At 36.5% G+C, this 26483-nt stretch overlaps 1 protein-coding gene across 1 annotated transcript in view; it reads right to left on the reverse strand.

Moving 5' to 3' along the window:
• DLC1 (DLC1 Rho GTPase activating protein) overlaps nucleotides 1–26483 on the reverse strand; it is a 232739-nt gene that overhangs the window by 200186 nt on the left and 6070 nt on the right. Inside the window, exon 2 of the mRNA XM_026846700.1 lies at nucleotides 15552–16719. Coding sequence (XP_026702501.1) covers nucleotides 15552–16607 — 1056 coding nt within the window. The 5' untranslated portion in view covers nucleotides 16608–16719. The remainder of the gene's footprint in view (nucleotides 1–15551; nucleotides 16720–26483) is intronic.

Consider the following 26483-nt stretch of genomic DNA (forward strand, 5'->3'; position numbering starts at 1 on the left):
AGTTTGCTAAGTTTCAGTTAGATTCTCTAAACAACTCAAAAAGGTGTTGTGCTTACTGGAGATTATGTGATAAATATTATATACTGTTTCAACAAAAAGCTTCTATAATGACTATTTCTAGAAATTCTCATACTACCTTTTAAAACACAAATAATACACAGATGGAGATCACTTTTACAGGACAGACTGAAATAAAACAAATGAATGCTTATTTCCCTACAGAGCATGTGAAGGGATATATCACAAAACAACTGTTCTACACACTGCCAAAAATGATCAAAACCACTGCCACATAATACATATGCATACAACGTGGGGACTGCCAGAGAAAGGTAGAAGATTTTATGCTTTGGTCATGGTAGAGAAGACAAATCTCACTATTTGTCATGGAATAATGAAAACCACTCAGGCAGAGAATGACCAACAATGTAATCAAGTAGATGCCATAGATCCCTCTCAACAAAGAGCCTTGTCATGCATTACTGGGTTAAGTCACAGTCCACATTTGCTGTGACTCCTGGAATTGTGGCCTGGGTGTAAATCTCGGTTGGTGTTAAATAAGAAAGAGCACTCAAATTAGATAGATGGCCCAAATCCAAAATATCCACTATAAACTAAATGTACTATTATGCACAACAGACCTTTTCCCTGTCTGTACAGAGTTACATTTAAAACTGAATCTAAGTACTGTATAGCACTGAATCAAATTTTAGGCTTCACAATAAACAAAGAAGGAAAGAATCTTAAAGTGTGGACTAATATTTCCTTTGCATTTTTGATTACCTCCCTCTCAACACCCCCCCAAGAGAGAATGAATCAGCTATTTCTGTTTCAGTCGTCTCATACACTTTCTTTTCCCCCTGTCCAGCCAAACCTTACCTTTGAGGCTCACAATTCTGTCCTTACCAAAGACTGAAGCTAATACTAATGGCAATGGTGGGAGCATATTGGCTTTTCTATAGGGTCCTACTATCAGGGGCCTACAGAAGGGAACCAAAGAGTTCTCCACTACAGGGAGTAATTAAGACAAGTGAAAGATATATAATTGTGTCAGAGACAAAAAGTATACAAGACATAGCCTCTATTTTATTTTCAAACACACATTAAAAGCAGTTTAGTGCTTATACTGCATAATATTTGTTATTTCCTTATTCAGCACTTATTCAGACTGAGTTCAATTATGTTTGCACTGCATACCCTGTCTAGATCCTCTGTGATATCCAGTTTTGTTTTCAAAAAAGTTTTATGCTGAAGTGGAACAGGACACTGACTTGTAAAATGTTGGGAAATGCACATCAAGAGGATGCACTCATCGAGAGCTGAACTGCTGGCCAACAAAACGAACACGTTACCACAAGACTACTGGGAATTAGCGAGAGAACTAGAAAGCACAAGTACAGGGGGAAAAACATTCTTCACTCATTTTACATTGTGCCTGATATATTTCAGACAGCTGAAACAAAACATGTAAAAATCTCAAGAGACTGTCTAGTTTGTTTAGAGGCTACATTTTAACCTCAAGTCAGAAACCCATATTATTCTACCATGGAATATTTATCAAATTCTCCTAAAAGGAAACCTTTAATGTACCTTTAATGTTCCTTTAAAGGAAACCTTTAATCTCTTTTAAAAAACTGTCTTCAGAAGACTTGTTAATAGTTAATATTGTCCAGTCATAACAATCATGTATCTTGCAGCCATTTTGTTTGGAGTAGAGGACAGGGTCTGATGTCTCCACATTGCAAGTGATGGGTGTGTACCTGTGACTACACTGGATGACTAATCTTTCAATTCATACCTCTTGCGCTGTGCAGATATGAACCTGCTACCCTCTGAGATCCTTTTTTTCTTCTTAATATCTGAAATTTTTTCCCTGGATATTGTCGGTCCTAAAATAGAGAGGGTTTTTTGTGAAGCACTGCACTAGCATCTATCAAATCAGTCATGAAGCTATCAAATCAGGCAATCCACATTGAATCTCATTATCTCATTCACAGTGTCACTTATCATTTTTTATATCACATCAGTCAGCAAACTCACTTCAAAAACAATCTCCTGTCCCAAACTAAACCGCTACAGTGCATATGTGCCTTAACCCACTAGCACAAACTTAACTGAAAACTTAGGCTTCTCTGGGAACTGCAACTTGTGTTTTAAAATTTTGGTTGTTGAACAACATGCAGTTTCCTGCTGAGAATACAAATTCTAATTTCCTCATTTTGGGATTGTAGATGATTCAGCAGCAACAGGAAAAAAATACAGAATGTTTTAAAATGTACACCTGTTCATTTTCACAATTACATGATTTTGCTCAAACAAAATATCTTACCTTACCATATGCAGTCAAATGGAAAAGTTATACAAAAGTCGAAACATAGACAAAATGCAGTTTAAAATAGAGATCAAAATTGCCAGATTACAGGGTTCAGTAATATTTCTAGTTAAAACAATGTCACATCTCATCTGGTTTTACTAGTTCAAAGACTCAGAATAACAGAAGCCAAGCATCTTTGATAGGCCTATACAGGATAAGCCCCTTCAGCCAGTCATAAACTGAGGCAAGTAAAAATAGGTAAGACAGAAAAAAAATGCAATTATAATAAGAATAGCAGATAGTGTTTTTATTCTTCAAGCAAATCAGACTGCTGGGTTTCGGAGTGGAAGCTTTTGACACCTGCCTTTTACACCAAGCTTGTAACTCACAAATATTTATTTTGGTAAATGGGATCAAAAGACATCTAGCATCAAATAAGAATCAGCCTCCATGGTTACTGAGGATCCTTGGTGTGCATAAAAGCAAAAGTAAATTGTATCCACAGAATATATGAAAGACAAAAAAAACCCCTGGAAATGCAAACAAAAGTTAAGCTTGTACACCCTGACATTTTTCCTGAACTCCTTTCTCTTTTTCTGTCTCCCAGGAATTGCTTGTGTTGGTTTCTAGCCTGTGTATTCATATGAATACTCAGAAGTGATATTCAGAGTTACAGACAGGTTGCTTGGTATTTTAAAGAATGGGTTATTCCAAAATTCAGTGTTTTTTGGTTGATTTTTTTTTTTTTTTAATCTTTTTTTTCTCCCCCTGCAGTTGTGGAGCTATGACATTAAGAAAGTACAACTGCACTTGAAAAACAAATTAATTTCTCAAGTGACTATTTTTTGATTAGTCAGTACTGTCACAGTAATTAAAACAACTGTAACAAGAATTAAAACAAGCATATACTTTCAGCTTCTAGGTCTGTGAACTCCTCCTTTCCCTACCCCAAGTGACATGCTTTAGAAAGAGTAAGGTGACATCATTAAAGATCACAAGTAGAACTTCAGAGTTTGACAGATGCGCTGTAATTGAGCTACTCCCCCCTTTGGAGACTACAAAAAATTAATAAGTTTTTACAACAGCACCCTCTTAAAACAGAGGTCGGTGGAAAGCATATGGATGGAAAAACTGTTGCTATTTCAGTTGTGTATCTGGTAAGATGGAAAATTTTTCAAGTCTACACAGATGGTAAATAAATTTCTGCTACATGAGGCAGTTCCTGGAATAAAGAAATTTTCTCAAATAACAAGTGCCAATTTTTTTTCAGCAAGACTTATTTTTAACTTTCCCAGGGACTTGTTGAGAGAGCTGGATAAGTGTCCTTTCACCTTCAGAATCCTGGTCTAACTCCAGAAATAGCCTCTGATATCGTTCTCAGCATAGACGAGGTTTCTTTACACTTTATAAGTAATTTCAAAGCAAAGATCAAAGCTCCGCCATAATACTTTGCTGCTGGTAAACACTCACTCTGAACACTGCAGATAGAAAATAAGGAATTTCTTTTTAAACCCTAAGACAATCATCAGTGACTAACAGTGCTGACATTTAAACTCTCATTATTATGCTTTATGAGGCAATGCTGTTGACACAAGAGAGCTTGTCCTCCATGAACTAAGCGTAATGGAAAGGACTGAGAGAGGGAGCCCAGAATCAGGGACCAAGTCACTGAGGACTATACCTGCTAGGCAAGCTGTGGAAAAGACAGCAATACGTTTTCGTCAGTCTCATAAATGGATTTGACTAGACATTTTATGCAATTCTAGAAATGAATGCTGGGCAAAGGGACTAGGAATTATTATTGCTACTAGAAAACTAGCTCTTGAGGGTGTTACGGACAGTTCTGCCCCTTTTAACACTGGCGTCAGACTTGCGGAACTTATTTACCCGTTTCTCCAACAACTTCATATTCCCTTCCTAATGTGTTCATGTGACTGCAAGGCTCTGCTTGGCTCCTGCCTTAAGACTGAAATCAAACACCATGAAATGATGATGCTTGCAAGGAGAAAGATACACAGTATTCTCATGTCACTGAGGGATCTTTCCCTTATACATGCATAAGCTCCAAAAGGCTAAAAAGTTAAAACCTTCCACATTGAGTTTAGGACATGAATAAGGGAGGAAAAAAATTTTTTTAAAAATCAAAGCATTTCTGAAAAGGCAGGAGTGAGGGGGAAGAATTGGTGATCTTAACACACTGACTAGAAGAGTATGGGTAGAATGGATTTTTTGTCTGACAGTGTGTGTGGATGAACTAGAAAAATATTACTTGTCATTATAGTCTTCTGTTACTATTCCTGAGAGCAAAATTCAGGAATATATGTATGTATTGTGAATCTGATCAAGGCTGATTCTCCCCCAGTCATAACCATTCATAGGCTTCAGTCTGCAAAAACATGATCAATTGATTTAAAGCATATATTGCAAAAGAACCTACAGTAAGAATTACTCTAAAAGCTAATAAAATAATTGTAAAATGTACTAAATTACAAGTCCTGCAGAATATTTAATACTAATTTAATACCCACAAGAATACTAATCAAGGTACAGATACGGAATAATTTATCCCCAAATTGTTACTAGCAGTATTGAGGAAGGCCTGGAAACAAACTGTTGTTTTCGTGAGCTGAGAAAGCTTTGTGCAACTAAGAGTTAATGACCACTTTGCATGAAAAATCAATTAATTTTCACCTACTTATTTTCCAGTCTTATCCCACTTATAAAATGGTCTCTCCATATCCCTGTCTTTTTTGTCCTATTCTCCTCACTTTTTGGCTGTTTTAATTCCTATGTAAGTGTAAAGCCTAAACAGAACAGTGATCATCTGCCACATCATCTTGTCATAATCTATCCAGCAGCAGAGAATATTTGTAAACAGGTGAGTTTACCATGCTGGAATAAATTCAGTGGATGTAGAGAGGTGTAATGTACACATACAGTCACTACTAAATTTATGTGAGGTAGATACAGCTTGGAATTATCAGAAAAAAAGTGTAGTGTTTCAGAAAATCTGGATGTAGGAAAGTAGTTTAGATTACATTCCCAAATTTTTGGTTTTGGCCATGCTTTTTAAAATATTTCGAAGCTAAAATCACATTTAGCACAAACCATAAGCTTTAGCACTGATGAATTATTTCATGTGTTTCATACCTTTGTATCAAAGAGCTATAAATCACATATCAGTAATTAGTGCATGCAAACTGTCTTTTTTCAGAAGGTTGAGGATACTACTCAAGAAATTAAAACATGTAACACAAGAACAGAAGCAGCTCCTTAAAGATTTTTTTAAAATTAGTATATTAGAGGACACAATTTTATGTTAAACCAAAACTATACAAATGAGTAAGACACTCAGGTTATCTAAATAGAAGCTTTTGTTTAATTGAATCTGCTGTGTGCAAAATGTTTGGGAAGGAGGCATCTTACAGGAAAGGATAAATAAATTTCCATTTAACATAAATATTTTACATATTGCATTTGCTACTCTAACTCATGTAAGGCAAGACTGCAAAACCCAGTGTGAAACTTAAGATATGGAAGTTATTGCTGTAATATGGCACATTATTGAAGGACATCCTCATATTACAGTGAGCAAATTTTTCATTAAGACAGTATACATAAGCCAAATTCCTTATGCTCCATTGTTGTAAAAGCATTAGACTTCAGTTGTGACAGAGCTATGAAGGAGAGTGAGGATCTGGTTTACATTTGTCATACATTTACCCCAGGGTGCACAGATACTCATGCATACATATAGAGACAAGCTGTATTGCTGCCTGAATTTTTTTCATAGGAGGAAGAATATGCCTCTAAATTTGGACTCGTAACCATTTTAGGGCATATTCCCTGGAGCTTGGAACAGTTTTTGGCAACAGAAATAATATTGTTTCATTTGTCAAGCCATATTCAATGCACCCTGTCTGTGGCATAGACCCCCTTGTCTTTACAAACCTCCTACGCTGACATTAAGAGTGAGCAGTAAAAGGACATAAGCATGAGCAACACATTTTTGGGTGTTTCAATCATATGTATTACCATGGCAGGAAGCAAGAAAAAAAACCCAAACCAAACCACCACAAACACACAAACCCCCCCCCCTAACGTGGAAAACAGTTTGCAGAAAACTCCCACCCTACTGCAGTCATCCCATGGGAGGGTTCTCTTTGCATGTTTGCTTTTAACTGCTGTGTGGGAATTGGTTAGACACCTGTGAACTTACTTTGCACCATACTACTATGGTCAAATACTCCTTGATAGCAGTAGCAAAGACCTCACTGCTATAAAGCCTCAGCCCCAAGGGCTGGCCACGGTGGATTGCTCTTCTGCCTCCTCCTCAGACACAGCACCACTAACCCAAAAGCTTTTGCTTTTAGCGCAGGTCACGTCCGTAATAGAGGGCTGTGCTGAAAAAGCTGCTCTGCCATAGCTATGGCTTCAAAGGCTCTTTAATACAGGCAGAGGTGTTCCAATACCGACTTTTCCAGGTTACTGCTGTATTTACTGTTTTATTTTGATGGAAGCTGTACCTCTGTGTACCTCTCAAATCTCAGTTTTCACTTGATTGTTAATTCTAAGTGGATGCTATGCTCATGAAAGTGACAAATGAACAGTTCTATGAAGCAAAGTCCTTTTCAAAAATTTTTCTTTAACCAATGAAAAACTGTGTTGTGGATAGTGATGTCATGCCCAAGTGTTTTAATTTCACTTCCCATTTGCTAAACTGTTAAACTTTGGTTTTGCATCCTATGCCCATTCACTTCTTCCGAGACAACTTCCCTCAAAAAAGTTGTGTCAATTACAAATCTGGTATCATTTTAGGAAGTGGTCATTGGTCCATTTAACATGACCTACAACTGAGAATTTATAGACTGAAACTAGCAAATAATTGGCCCTTATCAGTCAGAACTATTTAAAGGTTCATCTTAAAAACAAACAAACAAAAATGTTTTAAAAGTTTTCTTCCAAACAATTATTGCAAACCTGGACAAAATTAGAAATTTCTGAGTATAAACTGCGTGAAACTAAAGCTCTCTACACTAATTCCTGGAAGCATGTAATATCATTTTGGTGAAGCGATAGTGCATGACTATGAACTGTGTATAAATACAAATACTTTCATGACCATTTTAGGTAGCTCAACTCCAACTAATGCATAACTTGATGTGCAACAGTCTCTTGGTTTGCAGTCTAGACAACGCTGGCAACATTTAAAATTTATTGCTGAACACTGTCACAAAAATGTGTCAAAGTAAAATTTGCATAAAGGTTATACTGTAATGGCCTGGCAATCATCCCATCCTGTTCTGAGCTTGTTTTAAATACTTTTCAGATTGTTTGAAATACATCATACTTCAATCCAAACACAAAGGAAGTCTGTGGGAAAGCATTCTTTAGCTTCCCAGATGGAGATAATATTTATGATACATATTTTTGTGAGAGCAACAGACAAATACATGGTCATGTAACCACAATAATAGCAGTGCTTTATGACCACCACTTTATACTAATTACCATATATAATATCATAATTAAAAAAAAATTAGATCCAATTGTTTCAGTCCATTTATATTTTTGAACATCTTTATTGAAGGGTAAATTTAGAAAGCAAGTTTTCAAGGCAGAAAAGAGAAACAAATATTCATGACAGCCAAGAAAGTTTCAGGTTTTTTTAAAGAAATCATGCTATCTGTTCTGCTTTACTTGCAGCTCTTGCCAGATTCTTCCCAATGTCTTCAAAATTATGACCATTTAATAGCAATGTGCAAATGCAGCAAATTCTTTGTGGTGAAGTAACTGTGGATCTTCGTAATAGTTGCCCACTGTACTATTAATACAGACTGTAGGTCTGAGATGTGGGTAGCAATTAACCTTTCAAAAAGCTTCTTATGGCTTAGGATCTCTCATCAAGTTTTGATGGTGTTCATATTCACATTGTGAGTTTGAAAAAACACATTCATGATTTCCTAAAATCGTTAGAAAGTTTGAAAAACCTTTAGAAATACTGAAGATGACAAGAGATGCTGAAATGGAACAAAAGCAAATCCAAGTTCCATACATGATAAAATAGATTTCTGCTGTTTGAGTAATTATTTTCAAAAAGACATTATCAGATTTCTCATATTTTCTTTTGCCATTGTCCTTTACAAAATTCAGAAAAATAATTCCCTAGATGCCAAGATTATATTATTCATCTCTGTATATGAAAACAAAGCTATTCCGGCATAAGTGCAAGTCTGAATTGTACAGGAAATATTGTTAGAGAATCACATGATTTGAAAGTAATTTTGCTGTGATAGTGCTTCTATAGTAACTAGCTTCTGTAGTCTCTAAGGTTACAAATTATTATAACACCCAAGTTCAGCAAGGCATTTAAACATAATCTAAGAAAACGGTAGTTCCACTGACATCCATTAACACTTTTTAAACGTCTACATTTAAACAGTGAAGCCCTGGTCTCCTACAACCATCCAAACAACATTCATTCTCGTCCACATGTTCAGAATTTCTAATGATCATTATAATCTGAAAATGCAGATTTTTTTCCCTGGTTTTTGGATTGCTCCACTAGAATATTTGTAAGATTATTATCTTTAAAAGTACTAATGGAAAAATATAAATTGTTGGAAATGAATGCATTTATATATGGTATTTTGCAAAGGTGCAATTAAAGATAGTTGATTTTGAAAATAGCCAACTTCTACAGCTGTCATCTTCCTCTGGCTGACACATATTTGCAGTCAATCTCAGAAGAAAGTAAATTTAATTCTATATGACAAAATCAGGATACAGCAAAATGCACATTTCCATTTTTAATTAAGATTTCCTGAACATTCTTTTTGTTTCAATTTGTACTTTATCTTCTATGCTTGCCTTTCCTATGCTGACCTGAGTTATTGTTACAATGCAATACTATCAAGTGTGCATCACTGACAAGCCTACATACTACTCCTTAAGTAGTAATAGTTTAGACTGGATCTCTACTAAACCAGCTCCTATTAAAAAAAAACACTTTAAGAGTCTTAAAAGCTAAATTAAAAATGGTATAAAAATAATCATTAAATCATCCCCATACAACAAAGAATTGAGGTAAAGGGAGATTAAGACTTCAGAGAAATATACTTGTGACAGTTCTGGAAACCCTGTCTCTGGTATTTTAACGGCAATAAAATAAGAAAGATCTAAAATGTTGGATACTATTGCTCACAACAAGCTCCCATTACTTTTTAAATGAGATTCTAATACTGACAAAGTGAGTGCTCAGTTGAAAAGGATGGTGCAGTGTGAATAGCAGAGATGGCAGGGAAAAAACTGTAAGGAAACCAGGTCAGTAAAATAGGTAGCTCTTATGATTTTTTTGGAAGCTCTCCGACTACCTCTCCCAGGTGACTTGCAGGGAGGACTAAACCAGCAGGCATGGGCTTCCTGTGGAGTCCATTTACAGGGTGATACAAGGAGAAGCTCCTCGAAGAACCTGACTTTGTAACTCACCATAAAAGCATAGTTTTAGCCTTGTAAAACAGATTTTATTACAGACCATAACGGAAGAGAGTCAGCCTTCACATCTCATGGGGAAGTGTAACAGTCAAGTAGCAAATTAGCAAGTATGGATGGAAAGGTCCAAATTCAACAAAGCATTTTTTTTTTGTTTTCTCACGTTAGTATAATTATAAATGATGAAATAATGAAACAAACATTATTGTAACTGTACAGAAAATGCAAAATCACGCTTTAAAAACTCACAGCTTTAGCGTGGGGGAAGGGCGCTACTATAAAGATCTGTGTCACCCCAGGTAACCTTCTACCTGGGCTGCTTCCTGCATCTACTGCCATCCTTCTGATACTCTTTTTCTTAACTTAATTTATAACTCATTGACACTGGCTGCTGCTTTCATGCTGACATTAGCTGTGTTCTTAAGTATCCTTTGCAAACTGCACAGCATTTAATCTAGAAATCTGGATTAAAATAGGAGCAATAATAGTAAGCATTAAGAAATAGCCCTGACTCTTTAGTCTTGTAGGAATGACTCTGAGATAACATCAACTGTTTGAAACTGAAAAGCTTCTAAGCAGGGCACCATGAAGAATTGCAAGTAGTAAATATTAAAAGCAAAAGTCTCACAGAAGAGAGATGAGGAAATTGTACACCAAGCGTTTATTTACTTCATTCCTTTTTCAGTGACCCATAAGCAAAATGTTTTATTGAGATTGAAATGCAGTCTGAGGTTACCTGTGAAGAGAAACTGATATTCCAATTGGTTTGATACCCAAATTAGCCCTTCCTGAAGCAGTATTCTAGGCTTGGAATAAATACAGCTGACCTAACAAACTTCAAATCACAGGGCACAATACAGCAATTACATTTCTTGAAACCAGTCATTACGAATCGATTTCTCATTCCATCGTACTATGTACAGTAAATCTGTCAGTACTTTATCACCTCTAATCATACAGTATTAATATTTTAATCAAAAATCTCCATAAGAAACCAGAAGTTTCACATTAGAAGAGAACCCCAAAAGTTTCAGAACTAAATTTAGACAAGAAACCAGAAAATCGAATGCTGATCCAAAGTTTGTCTGAACTATTATGAACTTGATTTCTAAAGTCCACGAGAGTTTTGGAAAGTTTACTCCAAAGCTCTTTCTGTGGACTTCTCAAAAAATTAGTGTGCCAACAGCCTCTCTCCAGTGGCTTAGCAGTTCCAGAACATGTTTCTTCCCCAGGTTAATGACAATAACAACAATATTAAGCATTACAAAGGAACATTGCTTTGAGATACTCAAGAAAAGGGCTGCTTTCAGAGCAGCAAGGTGTTTTTGGTGGGTTTTTTTTGTGGTTTTTTTTTGTTTGTTTGTTTTGTTTTTTTTTTTATCATTACAATCTGGAATATAAAACATAGGAGACAGAAAAGTATTTCATTATTGCAATGAATGACAGATTTTCAGCAAACTGTGTTTAACTGCAAGTGCAAAGGCATGCAAATGTATATACCTAATCCAAAGAAAACAATTAAACAGGTAACCAACAATTTTGACATGTAGTTGTTCATTTCTGCATGTTAATTCAATTATTTTTCTTCTGACATTCAGATATTAAACTATGCTGTATCAAAGCAGCTGAAATATACGTGAGGAATGTTTTCTTCATTTACTCTGGATCAAATCAGAATATACTATTTATATGCTTGTGTATATTCAGTAAAAAATCTGTTTATCTTTTCACAGATTCCCCCACCCCCCTCGATCTTCTGGTATTACCTTGCTAAGCTAGTTTGTGGATTGAATTTTGTTTTGAAATATTAACTACAACTTCCTGAGCCTTATTAAAAAGCCTATTAATAGTAATTCTATCCTTCTGCATGCAGAATGCTTTTCAATACTCTATCTCCTCATTTCCTTAAATGCAGGGATATTACAATCCCCTACGAACTGAGTCCAATGTTACTTGCTGTTATATGTGGTATTTTTGTTGTTTCTTTTTTTCCCCACAGTCATGAGGTACTTTGCATTTTATTAAAAATAATAGGTGATGTAACATTACCCTCCAGAAGAGAGAAATGAAAAGTCACAGTTGGTTCTCTAGCTGTTTTACACCCGTTTATATGGAACAATCTCTAGGCATAAAAACTAAGACTGGTGGGTAGCGAGAGTAATGAAATACAGGGAACAAGTCAAAATTTCATTTTGTTTTAAATTTCATGGATTTTTACTTAAACTATTCAGAGTCAAACTTCACAGCAATGACTTTCTACTTCTTTACTGATTTGTTTTAAAAATTACATTTACAAAATACTGATTAGTACACACTGCAACACCACATCTGTGATTGTGTCTGGGAAGTAAGTTTGGGAAGTAAGTGGTGAGAACTTATTGTGAAACTGTATGCCTCAACCCACCTTTTTATGTTGACATTGAAGGAAGTAGTTTTTACATGTTGGAAAGGAATTTAAATCAATGCATTAGAGTTCTGGTGCATTTGTACACCTACTTAACATCCCTCTGCAAGGATTTTTCTGGCTATCCCTAAGCTTGATTGGATGAGCAGCTTGAAGAAAGCATAAAAAGGAGCACATGGAAAAATTTTCAAGATCGTTTACAAAGTAATCACCATTTTTTCTCATTTTAAAATCTAGGTATAATAATTAAATACTCACCTTCTGTTGGTATCCTCTTAATAATTAATACTCTTCCGGTTTTGTATGACACTGTTCTCTAAAAGCTCTATTACATTATATGTGTGAACATATATGCAAGCTGTTGGGATGCTCAAAGCATTGCTCATTAGTCCCAAAGATTATTCCAATCTTTGGAAATTCAGAACCTACAATTCTCAAGCGAAGTGACTATTTTAAAATCTAAAATATATTTAACCCAGGAAAGCATACAGGGGGTCTAGTTGGTGTAGCCACATATAATTAATCCATTTATGTTTCTGCTAGTCTGAACTATTAATTACCATCAAATTCACGTTGTGGATAAACGCAATTTATTATCAGTCAACACAAAACCAGGAAAACTCATTTAGAACTAACATCAACTTCCCACAATTAAATCCAGGCGCTTCCTATTTCTGAGCCTTAGGAAGTCTTTCTGGGAAAGCAAAGGAAAAGAGGGTGCTGTGTATCATGCATCTGAACCCTGGTGACTTGAGGGAGCAAAGAATGCTGTAACAGCTGGACCTGTTTGCAAAAAGCAACTCCAGTGTCAGTACATCCATCATGACTAAAGCAATTTACTGAAATGGAGCTAGTGCTGGTCAAAGATGCTAAACTTTAAGCCCTTAAGCCCTCAAACCTGCATTCATCTGCAGAGCAAGCACAACAGATCCACACTGTCTCACCTCAGCTTCAGTTTGAAGACAGCTGATCTAAAGATAAGAAGGGAGGTCATGCTCTACTGCCACAATTAAAAGCAGTTTAAAATATGTTAACGAGAAACAGGTTTTCAGAAGAATTTAGTATGAGGAATAGCAGAATTATGTCTGCTCAAAGGTCCAAAGACCTTAGCTGTCATGGAAGTACTTGAAGTTCAGCACCTTTCTACGATCCCCCAAGGTGCCACCTCGAGCTTTGGGTGCAAAAATTCTTTTAACAATTCATCCTCATGTGCCTTTTCCCATATTCTGACCTTTATGAGCACGTATTTATGTACAACTATAATTGACACTGAGCATTAATCAGACAGTGGTGTGTTTTGGGCCTTAACTGCACTGTTTGAACTGCTGACCTTGAGAGAAAAGGTTTTATATACCATTCCCAATCCCTTAAGTCTTCCTGTCACTGCAAAGCAAATACTTGGCTTTTATGGATGGATTCAGTTTCAAGTCTGTTGTTTTTCTAATGTTTTGTTAAAATTACAAAAGTGGCTTTCAGGGAAAGTTCGTAAACATAGTCACATTTTTCATCACAGATTATTACCAACAAAATAGTTCTTGATTAGATATAAGTGATAAAATCCTGCATGCAGGAACACTGTTTGTAGAAGTGTCCTGTGAACTTAGGGATAAATAATACCACAAGCACAGCAAGTCAAATCTTTTCCCTTTTGCCAAATATTTTACAGTCTTTACTAAAGACTTCTTTAACCGAAGTGGTATGAGGTGCTTCTTCAGATTTACAGACTCCAACCCCTTTTCCAGTGCACACAGCTTTGCAGTTGCTGCAGCCATGTCACTCTCAACCTTCCAAGGACCTTCCCGTTCTTAGTTTTTCTCACCATTAGTCTCACTGGAATTTTTATATTTTGTCTTTCTAAATATTTAATGGCACAAACACATATCTCAGATATAATTCTATTGAGTGTACATTTAAAAGATGAATACATGACCTCAAAATAAGATACAAGGAGATAGATGGAAATTAGCAGGATCGAAGCTATAAAAATACATAGCATGGTACATCTTGCTAACAATATGAAATGTATGCATCAGTATTAGCAACTATGCTTAGAAAAGAGAAAACAAGATGCTAAAGCACAGCAGCTAGAATACGATTAAAATAATTGGTTCTCAAACATGATGTTAAGTAGGGATTTTATTTTTTTTTTAACTTGAATAGTTTTCTACAGATGGGTAACTTTAGCATTTCTGGTACTGCTAGTCAGGTTTCTGTTTCTTAATTGTAACTCAGAATCATACTTACTGCAAGATCAGTTGAACAGTTACCACATTAACTGTGATTGCATGAACTACCAAAGGAAGACTGGATTTGAGGGCTTCTGAAACCTTCTGCAAAAGCTGCTTACAGGTTCTAACCGTATCAGTTGAGTGTTAATATTACCAAAGGCTTCCTTACACAAGGAAGCAATGGCCAGCAGCTCACGATACTGTGTTGGCATACAGTGCTTTATACATATGAATTTATGCTTTAGTGAAACAGCTACTGAGGCACTACAGCTAATAGAAAAAACCCCACACAAATAATAGAAACCAGATTAAAAAAAAAAACAACAAAACAACAGACAAAAGAAGCTGGATGATGTCAAATGATAAAAGGTAGAGAGAAATAAACAATTAGAAATTGGTTATTAACAAGAAGAAGCAGCATAGGTGGGAAAGCCAGACTCCAAGATGAATTTGGTAGTGCCACAGTCGGCACACCTCCTTCCCTTAAAGCCAACAGGAGCTTTATTGCTAGGGAATCTGTCCATTAACATTTTGTAATAATACTCTTTCTTACTTTGTGTAGAAACTCTCTGGTTGCTTTAAACTCTAGTTTTTCAAACTCAGCAATACTTCTTTTTGTGAGAACATACGCTCATGGTGCTGAGCTGAAAACTAAAGAACCAATGTAAAACATTTCAAATCCTTTTTTCCCTTTTAAAGTTTTGTTGCACTTTTTCCCTCTTCTTTCTTTTCAATAAGGTTTCCAAACTCCTGGACCGTTTCCTCTTAGGAAACAGATAATGACACCTGATAGCAGCAGAAAAACTAAAATAAAACCAAACCATTCATTTAGCCTTGAACAACATATATAAAATAATATATATAATCTAACGTGAATATAAAGTACCCTCCAAATTCACATCTCAGCCATTTTCAGACCTTAAAAAAAGCTCCTGAAACTTAATTGTGGTATAGACACATTTTTCTCAAAACCATCTGAAGAAAAATATAACAAATTAATTAAACAAGGCTGAAAATGTCATTTTACCAACAATCAGTTAGTCATGGAATCACCTTCATAAGAAACTGGGGGAAAACATTAGAAAAAAATCTCCGCAGTTTATGAGCATCCTACCTTTCTTTTGCGCAGTTTCACTTGACTGTCTGAATATTCTTGTGTGGTCAAATGATTCCTTACATGTAAACACTGAATGTCTTCTGCTGAACTGACATTTGAAAGGCATTTGTTTTCAGGGGCCACTTGTGGTTCTGTGAAACCACTTCCATCCAGACCATTTTCCACTGCTGGAATGTGAGAGCAAGGAGAGGATTGCATAAGGCAGTTGCCAGATTCCACTGCTGAACATAGTTGTCTATCGCTGCTGGTGCATGATTCAGAAGAAATCCCACTCTCTACCACATTACACTCAGACTTTCCAAGCCCGTCTTTAAAAGCATCAGATTTCCGGCGCTGTTGTGCAACTACAGCAGTATGAAGCAGCTGCTTCCCAGGCATAATAATTTCTTTCACATTTGGAGAATTAGAACGATTTTCTTTCTCTACACCTTCTACTTCATTTAAGCCTTCATAATTACAAAGCTCCACGCTTTGGCCAGTACTGCCACATATGTCGTCTTCTTCCATGTCCTCTTTAGGAACTCTGTCACAGCCAGGTTCCTTACTTATATCTCCAATTATTCCAGATGCTTCAGCTGCTTTGTTACCCTCTGTTATTGGTACCATCTGTGCTAAGGAGCCCGCTCCATTTAAACTCTTTTCTTCATCTTCTGGTTCCCTTCCTACAGCAGTGATGTGGTAATTAACACTATCCAGGTTGAGTGTTGAATAGTCATCATCACCATCAGATACGTGGACTAGAGTTTCTGTGCTGGCCTCCAGAAAATGCTCCTCATCCTCATGGTTATCATTTTCATCCACCTCCTTTGAAACATTTCCCAGCTGCTTTACAGGGAAGCCAATCAGGTCTCCGCTATAACAGCACTCTGGAAATGAAGCACATTTTTCTTTCCGGTCCACACTCAAAACCTCATCTTTTTCCATACTTGTCTGCAAGTTATCAGCTACAAGTCCATGACGACATGCTGTATTGTACTCCACAGACTCCAAAGCCAATCCCATCCACTGGGTCACATGCTCTTCCCAGCTTTTCTTTCTGATTGCTAGAGACATGTCATAACAGTTCAGTGGCAGGCTGCAATGTACCTTCCATGGAGGACCAGAGGAGATGTCATGGTTGCTTTGCACTGCTCCAGAGGGAGAGAGGGTTTCATCATTTTAACATCTGCAAGAAATAAAAAAAAGACCAGGTTGTTGAATCAACTCCAAATAAAAAAAGAAAGAAAGGGAATGAACAGTTTAAACAAAAGTATAAAAACAAGATAAGACTGCGGGACCAGAAGGACAGGAATTTAGAAGACTGTTTTGGTTAAAGTTTTAATACTTTTCATACAAACCTTGACAGCATTCATAATTCAGTGTAACTTTTTTTCTGATTACTCTCCAATATCAAGTAAACAAAAATGGTATAAACTGGCGCATGGACAGACAAGTAGCTCCAGAACCAAAGTCTGGCAATAGGTCTATCTTTACCATGTCTGTCACAAGATATTATTTTCCACGGGTATAAATGGCATTATGTATTACAGTGCTTTGCACACAAAGTTGTTTTGTAATTCTATCTCACCCATCGGTACTCATGGAGCACACAATTTTGGCTGTTTTCCAAAAAGGTAGAGCAGAACTTTAGGGTTATTCCAAATTTACCAAAGTTATAAACCACTTGTCTTAGGAGCAGCTTTGGCCCATTCACTGGTTCTCATTTTTATAGTTATTGTTTCACTCTCTTCAGCACAAGTTGTAATTGCAAGTGTTACATGAAACTGCAGGGAAAATCAGCTGTTGTGTGGTAATAAAAAACACAACCCTAGAAAAACTAATTTAAGGTTTTGGCATATTCTTTACCTCAAATACATTATAAAGCCTAAAAAAACCCCAAACCCTTGGTGAATATATTCGGGAGCTACTAATGCAAAGAAAGGAAGAAACCCTTATTTAGGATGGGGCTCTCTTGTCAGCCAGGGTGGTCAGCCATAACGGTGACACTCACGGGACTGTCAGGCACTGTCCTTGATTATCTCGGTGGGCATTTCTCATGGACTGACGTATTGGGCCTTCTGGATGATGGCATTTGAGATACATTAATCTTGTGACAGTTCATGTGCAAATTAAAACAAAGAAAATCCCTCGTATTAATTTATGCATTAAACCCCCAAATTAACAAGTTCTTTGTGAAATAACAAAACAAAACTTCTGGCCTGTAAGACATTAGAAGTTCAAGGAGCAGACGCTTCTACTTTTCACTCCCTATATAAGAACTGTCAGCACTTAGCATGGATCTGCTTATTGATTTCAGCAATAAAGAAGATTAAGTACTGAGTTTGTTCTGGGTCATTTCAGTCCACTAAGGCAAATTCTGATTGCCCACCAGGCCACAAAGCTGCCTTGACAAATCACATGCCTGAAGGTATAAAAGTATTCATCTTGAAAGAAATGCAGAATTATGTCTGTGCAACTGCACCTCTGTAAATTATGTCTTGACAAACTGACTTTCAGGATAGAGTTGTACATGCTCCTAGATCTTTAACCTTCTTTGAGGATGGCAAGCTTCATTTCACATTCACATTTTCCACCTCTGTGGAGACTGTGCTTAAAAAGAAAATATATTCATCGGGTAAAAGAATTCCATGCACAAGTCATTAGCGTGTGGGAGGCTAAGGAAAATGGAAAATAACACACAGAGCAGGCCAAAAAAAATTATCTTCTTTCAGAGGCAAAATTTGGTAATAAGAAGTTAATATAACTTTAAGATTCTCTTTTCTTTCCTGGTCAAATATGAAAGCAATTCTAAATATTAAAATGTAAAGTCATATTATCGTATAAATTTGCAATGCATTTGCATTCTTTTTCTTACTCCATTTCATATTTATGTTCTCCTACTATTTCCAAGTGTGTGTGGTCCAAAATTACCACAGAGTGTAAATCTATAATAATACTTTTAACTTCTGCTGCACCTTTTCCTGATGGACCCTAAAGCTCTTCAGAAACAACTGAATTAGTTTTACAACACCACGTGTTTTGTTTTGACCTCTGAAAAGAGGCAGGTTTACTAAAAGGGGCTCAAAGATTTCTACTGTCCTTCATTAGCAATGCTGGGAGTTGCACCTGAGTGCAACATTTGCAGCTTCCCTCTCTTCTCCTACTAGAACAACATAGATCCATCTGCTTTACAGAAAATTAAACATGGTGGCTACAGCCATATAGGAGAATTTCTGAAAAATAAAGAAAATACACCAGTAATATTGTGTACAAAGCTAAAAAAAGAGAAACTTCTTAATGACAAACATGCGCTAATCTACCCAAGATTTAGGCTGCTCGTAACGTGCAGAGGGCAGGCATTCAAATAGTTAATTGGTGTGTGTTAATCTCGCTGCTGCTAAATGGAGTTACACGTGTGCAGAAAGGGGAGAACAGATCCCTTACTGTTTTTCATTTTTTGGATGTGGAGAGTTATATTTCATGGGGGATGAAAAACAAATAAATTTTACTTTAGGAACCCTTCTGTTTTACTTGTGCTATCACTGGTTTTGGCTGCCTCATAGACTGCAGAAAAAATTATTAAACAGGAGAATATCAAATACTTTGCTTGAAATGCTAGACAAATAAATACATGACAAGGGCACTTTCATTGTTCTCTAAAATATGAGCTTATGTTAGCACTGAGTATGAAAAATTTACCTTACATATGCTCCCTCTCCAGGCAGCTTCAGCTACCTTTCAGTTCCTGAAATATCCTCCTTCCCATGGCACATGGAGGAGCTTATAGTTTGGTGGAAGCTGACTTCTGCTCCCCCTCCACTCCTCAAAGTCTGCATTATCTGCCATAATTCAGCTTAGAAATTATTTTCCTGCTTGACAGTTACAGGCTGACAAGGAATTTTTTTCTCTCCTACCTCTGTATTCAGGACAGACTATTTCCTTTGCACTCTCATGCAGGCACATAAGCTGTGCTTTGGAGGATTCACCACTACAGACTTCTGAATGAGATTCATAACTGCTCCTTTCTCTGCCAGAGGACAAAGTGTGCTGCCACTTTGCAGAACAAAGCGTTCCTACCTTGATCACTGCTTTTCTGCTATTGCTGCTCACTTTTTTCTTGACATGCAGCATTTTTTGTCCTCTGAGAAATACCCCTCTCAAGTCTATTTGTACTCTTCACCAAGGGAAGAGGCATTCCCCTTTCTCCCTTTCCAGCATTACCATCCCCTAACTAGAAACATTTATATCTGTTTTTTCCAGATTTTTAAGACAGGCAGATGGAGTCTTAGCACTCTGTTGAAATGTTTTATAGAGTGAAAAGACCTTTTCTGATCAAATTATCTGTCAGTATGATACAGTCCACTCAATTGCTCCCATAAATCACTGGTATTTTGCTTTTACTTTTCAATTGCACTAAGTTTAGTACTGCTTAGTACTATTAGCTTTCTGAAGACCAAATGTTTGAAACAAAATATGAATTATAAAGTCTTCTTCTGGATAAAATTTCTTGATCCTGGGTGTGAGTTAAGGAACATTAACCCAGTAGGCAACTGTTGACCAACGGAAATGGAAGTGAGCAGTGGGTGATCACGCTGCAGCAGAATCCCCTTCAAGCACCCTCTGTGATGCTTCACAATGTTTACAACACAAAATGTCATTTTAGATGGATTTTGAAATAATTTACTGCCTGTCTCCTGTCACTGTAAGATACAATGGAAATGAAAAATAGGGCAAGCTTTTATGTTTGTTTACTTTAGGAAGATTTTTATCAAGTCTCATGGAACTGATAGTTTGCAACTGATAAAGCACAGAGTGAAGGGATGTATAAGATGAACTGGCAGTCTCTCCTATAATTAGATTGTCTAGCATTTTCCTTCAAGAAGGACTCCTGTGATTTCTTTCTGAGAAGCTCAAATTAAAATGTTTCCAGCAGGCTTCAAAACTGAGACAGAGAAATGTCCTTTCTTCACTTCATGAAATTCTATTCAGGCTTGTCAGTGCATTTTTCAAGACGCATTTTACCTTCTCTTGCTTCCCTCCTCAAGGAAGTGTGACAGCTTACAAGAAGTATCTTTAAACAAAACAGCCCCAATACCTATGACTGACACCCTGCAAAAGCTGCTCAAGCTGCAGCAGGAAGACCTAGGAGTTGGAGCTAGAATGAGAATGGAAAGCGGAAGAAGGAGACTTACTTGAAAGTCTGTATCTGTGACTAGACCTGTCAGAGACCCAGCTTCCCCACTGAGGCACAGGATGGGACACAAAAGCCTCCCAGTTACAAGAGTGGGGAGGCAGAGGCACACAACTGGTGTGCTCTGGTCCTCCGTCTCCTCCCTCAGCCTTCTAGGACACAGGAAAAGAGCCCACTCTGTTTTTCTGAGAGGAAGAAAATGGTAATGAGAAAAACGTAGAGCCATTCAGCAGCAGCAGCCACCACACGAGATGGGGCACTTAACCCCATTTCATTAGAATGGAAGGGCTCTAGCAAAAGCAGGCCTAAATAAAGCACCACTGTGCAGGAGGACACCTCGGTGACATCCCAGCTGGCCAAGGTGAGGACAGCCACTGACCTGGGTGTGACATCCCTGCTGATTCCCCATACCCCACCAGATCCACCATACTGACAATTCACTGCCGCACACATGATTCTCCACATTTCAATAAACAGAAAACTTTTGGAAGAGAAACAGCTGCAAAGAACATGGGAGAGTTTGCTAAGTGGCAGGAGAGTTTCAGAGAGGGCAGCACAGGCTGTACAGCCCCTACTGTCCTGCCAGCAGAATTCAGTTTTTTCTAATACTTTACATGGGATGCAAATCTTTTCTGTGAAAAAATAAGTCAAAGCATTAGCTTACGAACTTACACAAAGATGAAAGACTGTTTCATTACATTTTTTACATAGCAGGCATATGTAAGCAACAGAGATCAAGCAGAAAAATTTATTTTGTTATCATTATTTTATCTTTGTTGGTCCATGACCCCAGTCAGCAAACTTTGTTTAAGGAAGTCTGAGTGAACAGGGTCTGTTTCCTATAAACTCATCTCACATCTTCCTGGTCTGGCTTACATTCAACTCTTTTAGTAACTCCATACCAAGCTCTGAGACAGAATGTTGTTTACAAATAATTTGAGATAAAACATAAGCCTCTAGGTCTTCACTCAGCTAGTTATTTTAAAATATCTCCTGTTTTAGAATTTACAATCGCTCCTTATTTCCTTGACATATACCACCCTTTGGATTTTACTGAAGTGGAGGCTCACCTTGTCTGCAGTTTCTATATAAACAGCCTTTGTAGCGCATAGGTATAAAACATGCTAAAGCCAGATGTCCTACAATAGAAATATAAGGAATATTTGTTGTAGGGTATTAATCTAGTTAATACCAGACACATTTTTCCCTGATTTCTGTTATATATAAAAGATAATCATGTAGGATCAAATATTAAAAACTGTTTGAACTAATAACTATTTTGAAAACATTTACAACTTTATTGTAAAAATCAGAAGGCATAGTACTTTTAAGACAAATATATCTTCAGAACGAAATCACAAGACATTTGAAATCTTTCACAGAAATTTTAATGGTAAGGTTTGCATGTGTATGTATGTGATCACATTTATCACATATAAGTGCAACACAGGCCAGTAATATAGCTGTTGCTGATTTTTGTACAGCTAAACACAAACATAGCCCAAAAGTGTCTTTTCATATGGTAGTTGTCCGTTTCTTTGAGATCTCTTGAATTAGTGGACAGAAATAGAAGTACAGTGTGTGTGTATCAGTGAAAGGTGGTAGGTGATTAATACTTGACTGAAATCCATAGCCCGAGTCCTGCTGGCTCTGACAGAAGAGTTGGGCCTTCTGTGAAAGTGTGCAATGCATACCTGATAACCTCATTTTTCATGAAAAGAAAAGCAAATCCTACCTAAAAACAAACAGTTATAATAAAACTGTCTCAGACACACTATATATATGGTTCTGCTTTAAAAAATATTTTTAAAGGACTCAAATCAATGCAATCCATATAACTATATTTATATATACAGTACAGCTTACTATACACTGTTCACCTAAAATTTTTCTCTTCTGCTTCATTCTGCAGGCATCTCAAGACAAAAAGTATGGAAAATTAAGTGAACGACAAAAAATCCTATCCTCTCTCTTTCCTTACAATTTGTTTGTTGATGGATTTTTATTCTGAGAAAGTAATACTAGCTGCAATGTTGGATACACAACATTTAGGATCATAGCTTGTCTCTTCATAGAAGTTGCTGCCACCTGTGAGATAATTAAGATAAATTTTGCTAACAGACTCATCTATAACTATCCCAGTGGAAATTTTTCAGAGACTTAAAACTCTGGTCATACAAAGACAGACAAGATAGCAAGAGTTTCTTAATGTATTTATAATATAGACTTAAGTGGATAAGAACTGGATGATACGTTACATTACTTAGGATTACTAAACCCCATAGTTTTTGGCGATACTCTAATACAAGTGCCAATTCCAAAAGTTTTCTAAAAGAAGAAGAATTAATAACAGCTATGGACAAAATATATCCATTTTATTTTACAGAAATTTATGTTTCTTAATTGAAATATTCCTATGTAACATAAGAGTGTGACATTCTACAATATTAACCATAATAAAAAGTGTTTTCTGGAATTATTCTTGGTCCTCATTTTCTGGTAAAATACTTTAATAGTCAATATTAAAAAAAACCTTATGAAACAACTCTCAAACACTAGTATTGAAATGATATTGTATTGTGCCTTCGATACACATCAGAAAGATGTACCACACTGGACAGTGTGGGTTTGGTATCAGCATTTATTACAGAGGTATGAACTAAGCACAACATACATTCCTACCAGCATGTACCTTATAATATAGGATTTTAAAAAAAGGCTGTTTCAGTGCACCACCAATTGTTGGCCAGCTGTATGTCAACAACAACAAAAAATGGCAACAGATAACAACCATCAGATAAATTCGAGGTACTGACTCATATTGAAATGTCAGTTAGAAGAGGTGCCAGGACAAGAAAATAAAATTATCAGGAACCAACTGCTAGAATTGAATAAGACTCAAATAAGAAATTACTGAAGTTGTAACTCTGACAGGTACCCAAAGTTACCCTCTGTACATGGGAACAAAAGGAGACAATTATGATGCCTGCAAGATAGAGGGGGAAAATCTGTGGAGTTGCAAGAGGGATGTTCTTCCAAGCTAATGGCACAGACCTTTGGAGTCAAAGACAGGTTTTACTTGAAAAGGAAGATGCACAGATCCAGAAGGGATCCTGACTAGGGCTTGGAGTAGGTGTGGGAAGTACATTCTTTCTAGGGTAAGAGAGGCACACTTTTCCAATCTTTTTCTCTCTGTTCATGAAAAGCAAGAGGAAGCAAAGGGATTTTTGGTCTACAAATTCCCATCTTGTTACTAGGCCTCAGCGGTGGTATCTCTGCACAATGAAAAGGCTGGAAGAACAGGGGGAGCTGATCTGCACATTCCTCCTTGGGGTGCCGTGACCAGTGGTGTGATGCACCAAAAGGTCTAAAATCAAATCAAATCAAGACCTGAACTTGGTCCTGAACTATATACTTGTAAGTTTGATCTCCATATGCAGTAAATTGGATGAAAATCTAATGAAGAATAAAAATTAAAAAAAAACCACAACAAACAAACCAAAACAGCAAGCCAAAAGTGAAAATATGTGATTTCTTTTTTAAAATAACATGAAGATTATTTGCAAAGGCAGCTATTAGAACCTGTGCTTTTTAAACTATTCAGAAGGAGAAAAGCAGTGAAATTACAAAGTTTGTCAATGATGCAGAGGGACCCAACTGCAGTGGAGAGCTAGGACATAAAATTGCATATGAAATTCCCTGTCAGTAAATCTAATGGCGTGTGGTTATAAAAACCCCCAATTCTAACTACAAAAGTCTCTATGATATCTACTACCAACCAGGAAAAAAAAACCCAAACAAAGAATCACTGTGGCTGGTAATCTGGAACTGAATTTGAAGCTCAGGGAAACTTAGAAAGTATGTAACACAGTAGACAAAAGAGAGAATGAACTGAAAACTTATACAGTTATGGTCATTTTTTTTCTCAGGAAGAGAAATGGAGCAGGAAAAGGGATAGCAAAAACCAAAGAGAATGGATAGTATGGTATAGCTTCTGTTTGAGGAGCCATGAAGTAGCCTAAGGTTTCCTGGGAAGGAGAGGATTTAGAGCCATATAAAAATCAACAGTGTTATCAAGAAAAATATTTATTCATTGTGCCTTATAATAGAGAAACTCTCAGAGGACTAAAGTAGAAATAGAAAACAGAAATATTAAAAGACATTTTTTTTTTCTTAAGCATGTAAAGAAATAGAAGCCACAATGTGCAGTAGATATAAATTATACACTGTGTATAATGTCAGTGATTTCTGATCAAAGAAAAAAAATCACAAGAAGTTAATCAGGACAAGTACCTGAAGTCATTCTTGGAACTTGATAATGATTTCCTCTTTCTTGTGGGGATCTGTTTCATTATCCCTTTAGCAAGCTATCTTCTTTTCTCCTTTCTAGATTCTGACATATATTAGATATTCTCATTATAGTTTACTGTCAATGTGTAATACTGTTAAAGTTGTTAACATCTTTTCTTTAAAAGACATTTAACATGTTACAGAAATTGATACTGTCCAGCAGTATTATATTCTCAATACATTAGATGCCCCAAACCATAAAGTTAAGTTGGCAAGTTGTTCATTCAGAGACATCCAAAGTCTTGTTTTGTGAAAATATTGATTGCTAAGATATGAGCCTAAAATTTTGTCAATATACCATAATTTATTGTTAGAAAACAGAAAACAACATGGAGTTGCTTTACTTTCTATTCCTCCTCAAAAAGTAGCTGTATTACCAGTTCTCATCATCATACAAAGAAGGGCTTTTACTTGTAGCCAGCATGTGATTACAGTGGGTTTTAGATTGGTTGCATTTGTATTTGGTTAGTTTCCAGTGCTGAGCCTCAGATCAGCTGAGCCTCTTCCTCAAGGATGAGAAGGGGTAAATGACAGGATCCAAACTGATCCACAGTTATCCAGGCTTGCTTAAGTTCTATATTATTTACACCCAATTTAATCATCAAATCAGTATAAATTTAAAAGACAATTTAAAATACCCAACCTTAAATTTTTGTGCTATTTTGATTGATGAATAGTCAATAAGACAGAGAAATACTATATTTTCAAGTATTTATAGTGTAATGATACTACTCACTCTAATTTTGTTAATGGTATTTTAATGTATTGATCAACACTAAATTCTTATTAGCTGTTATGATAATCTATCATTTTCACCACAGTATCATTCCAGAGTGACAACAGTCACTGAGTTTATGACTGCCCACTGGAAAGATAAGAGGGTTTAAACCAAAAAATATTTCTAGTATAAATTTTTTTTAGAAGAAAATAAGAACCATGGTATCTAGCAATTCTGATCTGTGAGTCTGCTGGTCTTCAAAATTTAGTCTGAAATATACTATATACCATCTTGATTGCAACATAATATAGGTTGCTCATTTCTTTGGAATAAAGAAAATTGATCTAAGGTGTAAAGGTTTGGACTCTTCTTTTAGCATGGGTTTTTCTTTCCCCAGTGGATTTATTTATTTATTTATTTTAAGAATGGAGGTCTTCTATGTAGAAATTTCATTGCACTTTCAATCCTCCCCCAAAATAATTTCTGCTTTTCACCCTCAGAGAACAGAAAAAAAGAACACAGTTGGCAGATTCCTTACTCCTCATTTCCCCCCCTCTCTTAACTAGAAGCATCTTGAAAAGATGACATGAGAATAGGCCATCCCATAGGGCAAGGCAAGCCAGAAAACTGTGGCTATTATTTTCAGTCCCGAATCAGGATATTTCCCCCCCCCCCCCCCCCCCCCCGAAAA

This window comes from Athene cunicularia (genome assembly GCF_003259725.1).
Source record: "Athene cunicularia isolate RWA chromosome 4 unlocalized genomic scaffold, athCun1 chr4_part1, whole genome shotgun sequence".
In the NCBI taxonomy this organism is placed as follows: Eukaryota; Metazoa; Chordata; class Aves; order Strigiformes; family Strigidae; genus Athene; species Athene cunicularia.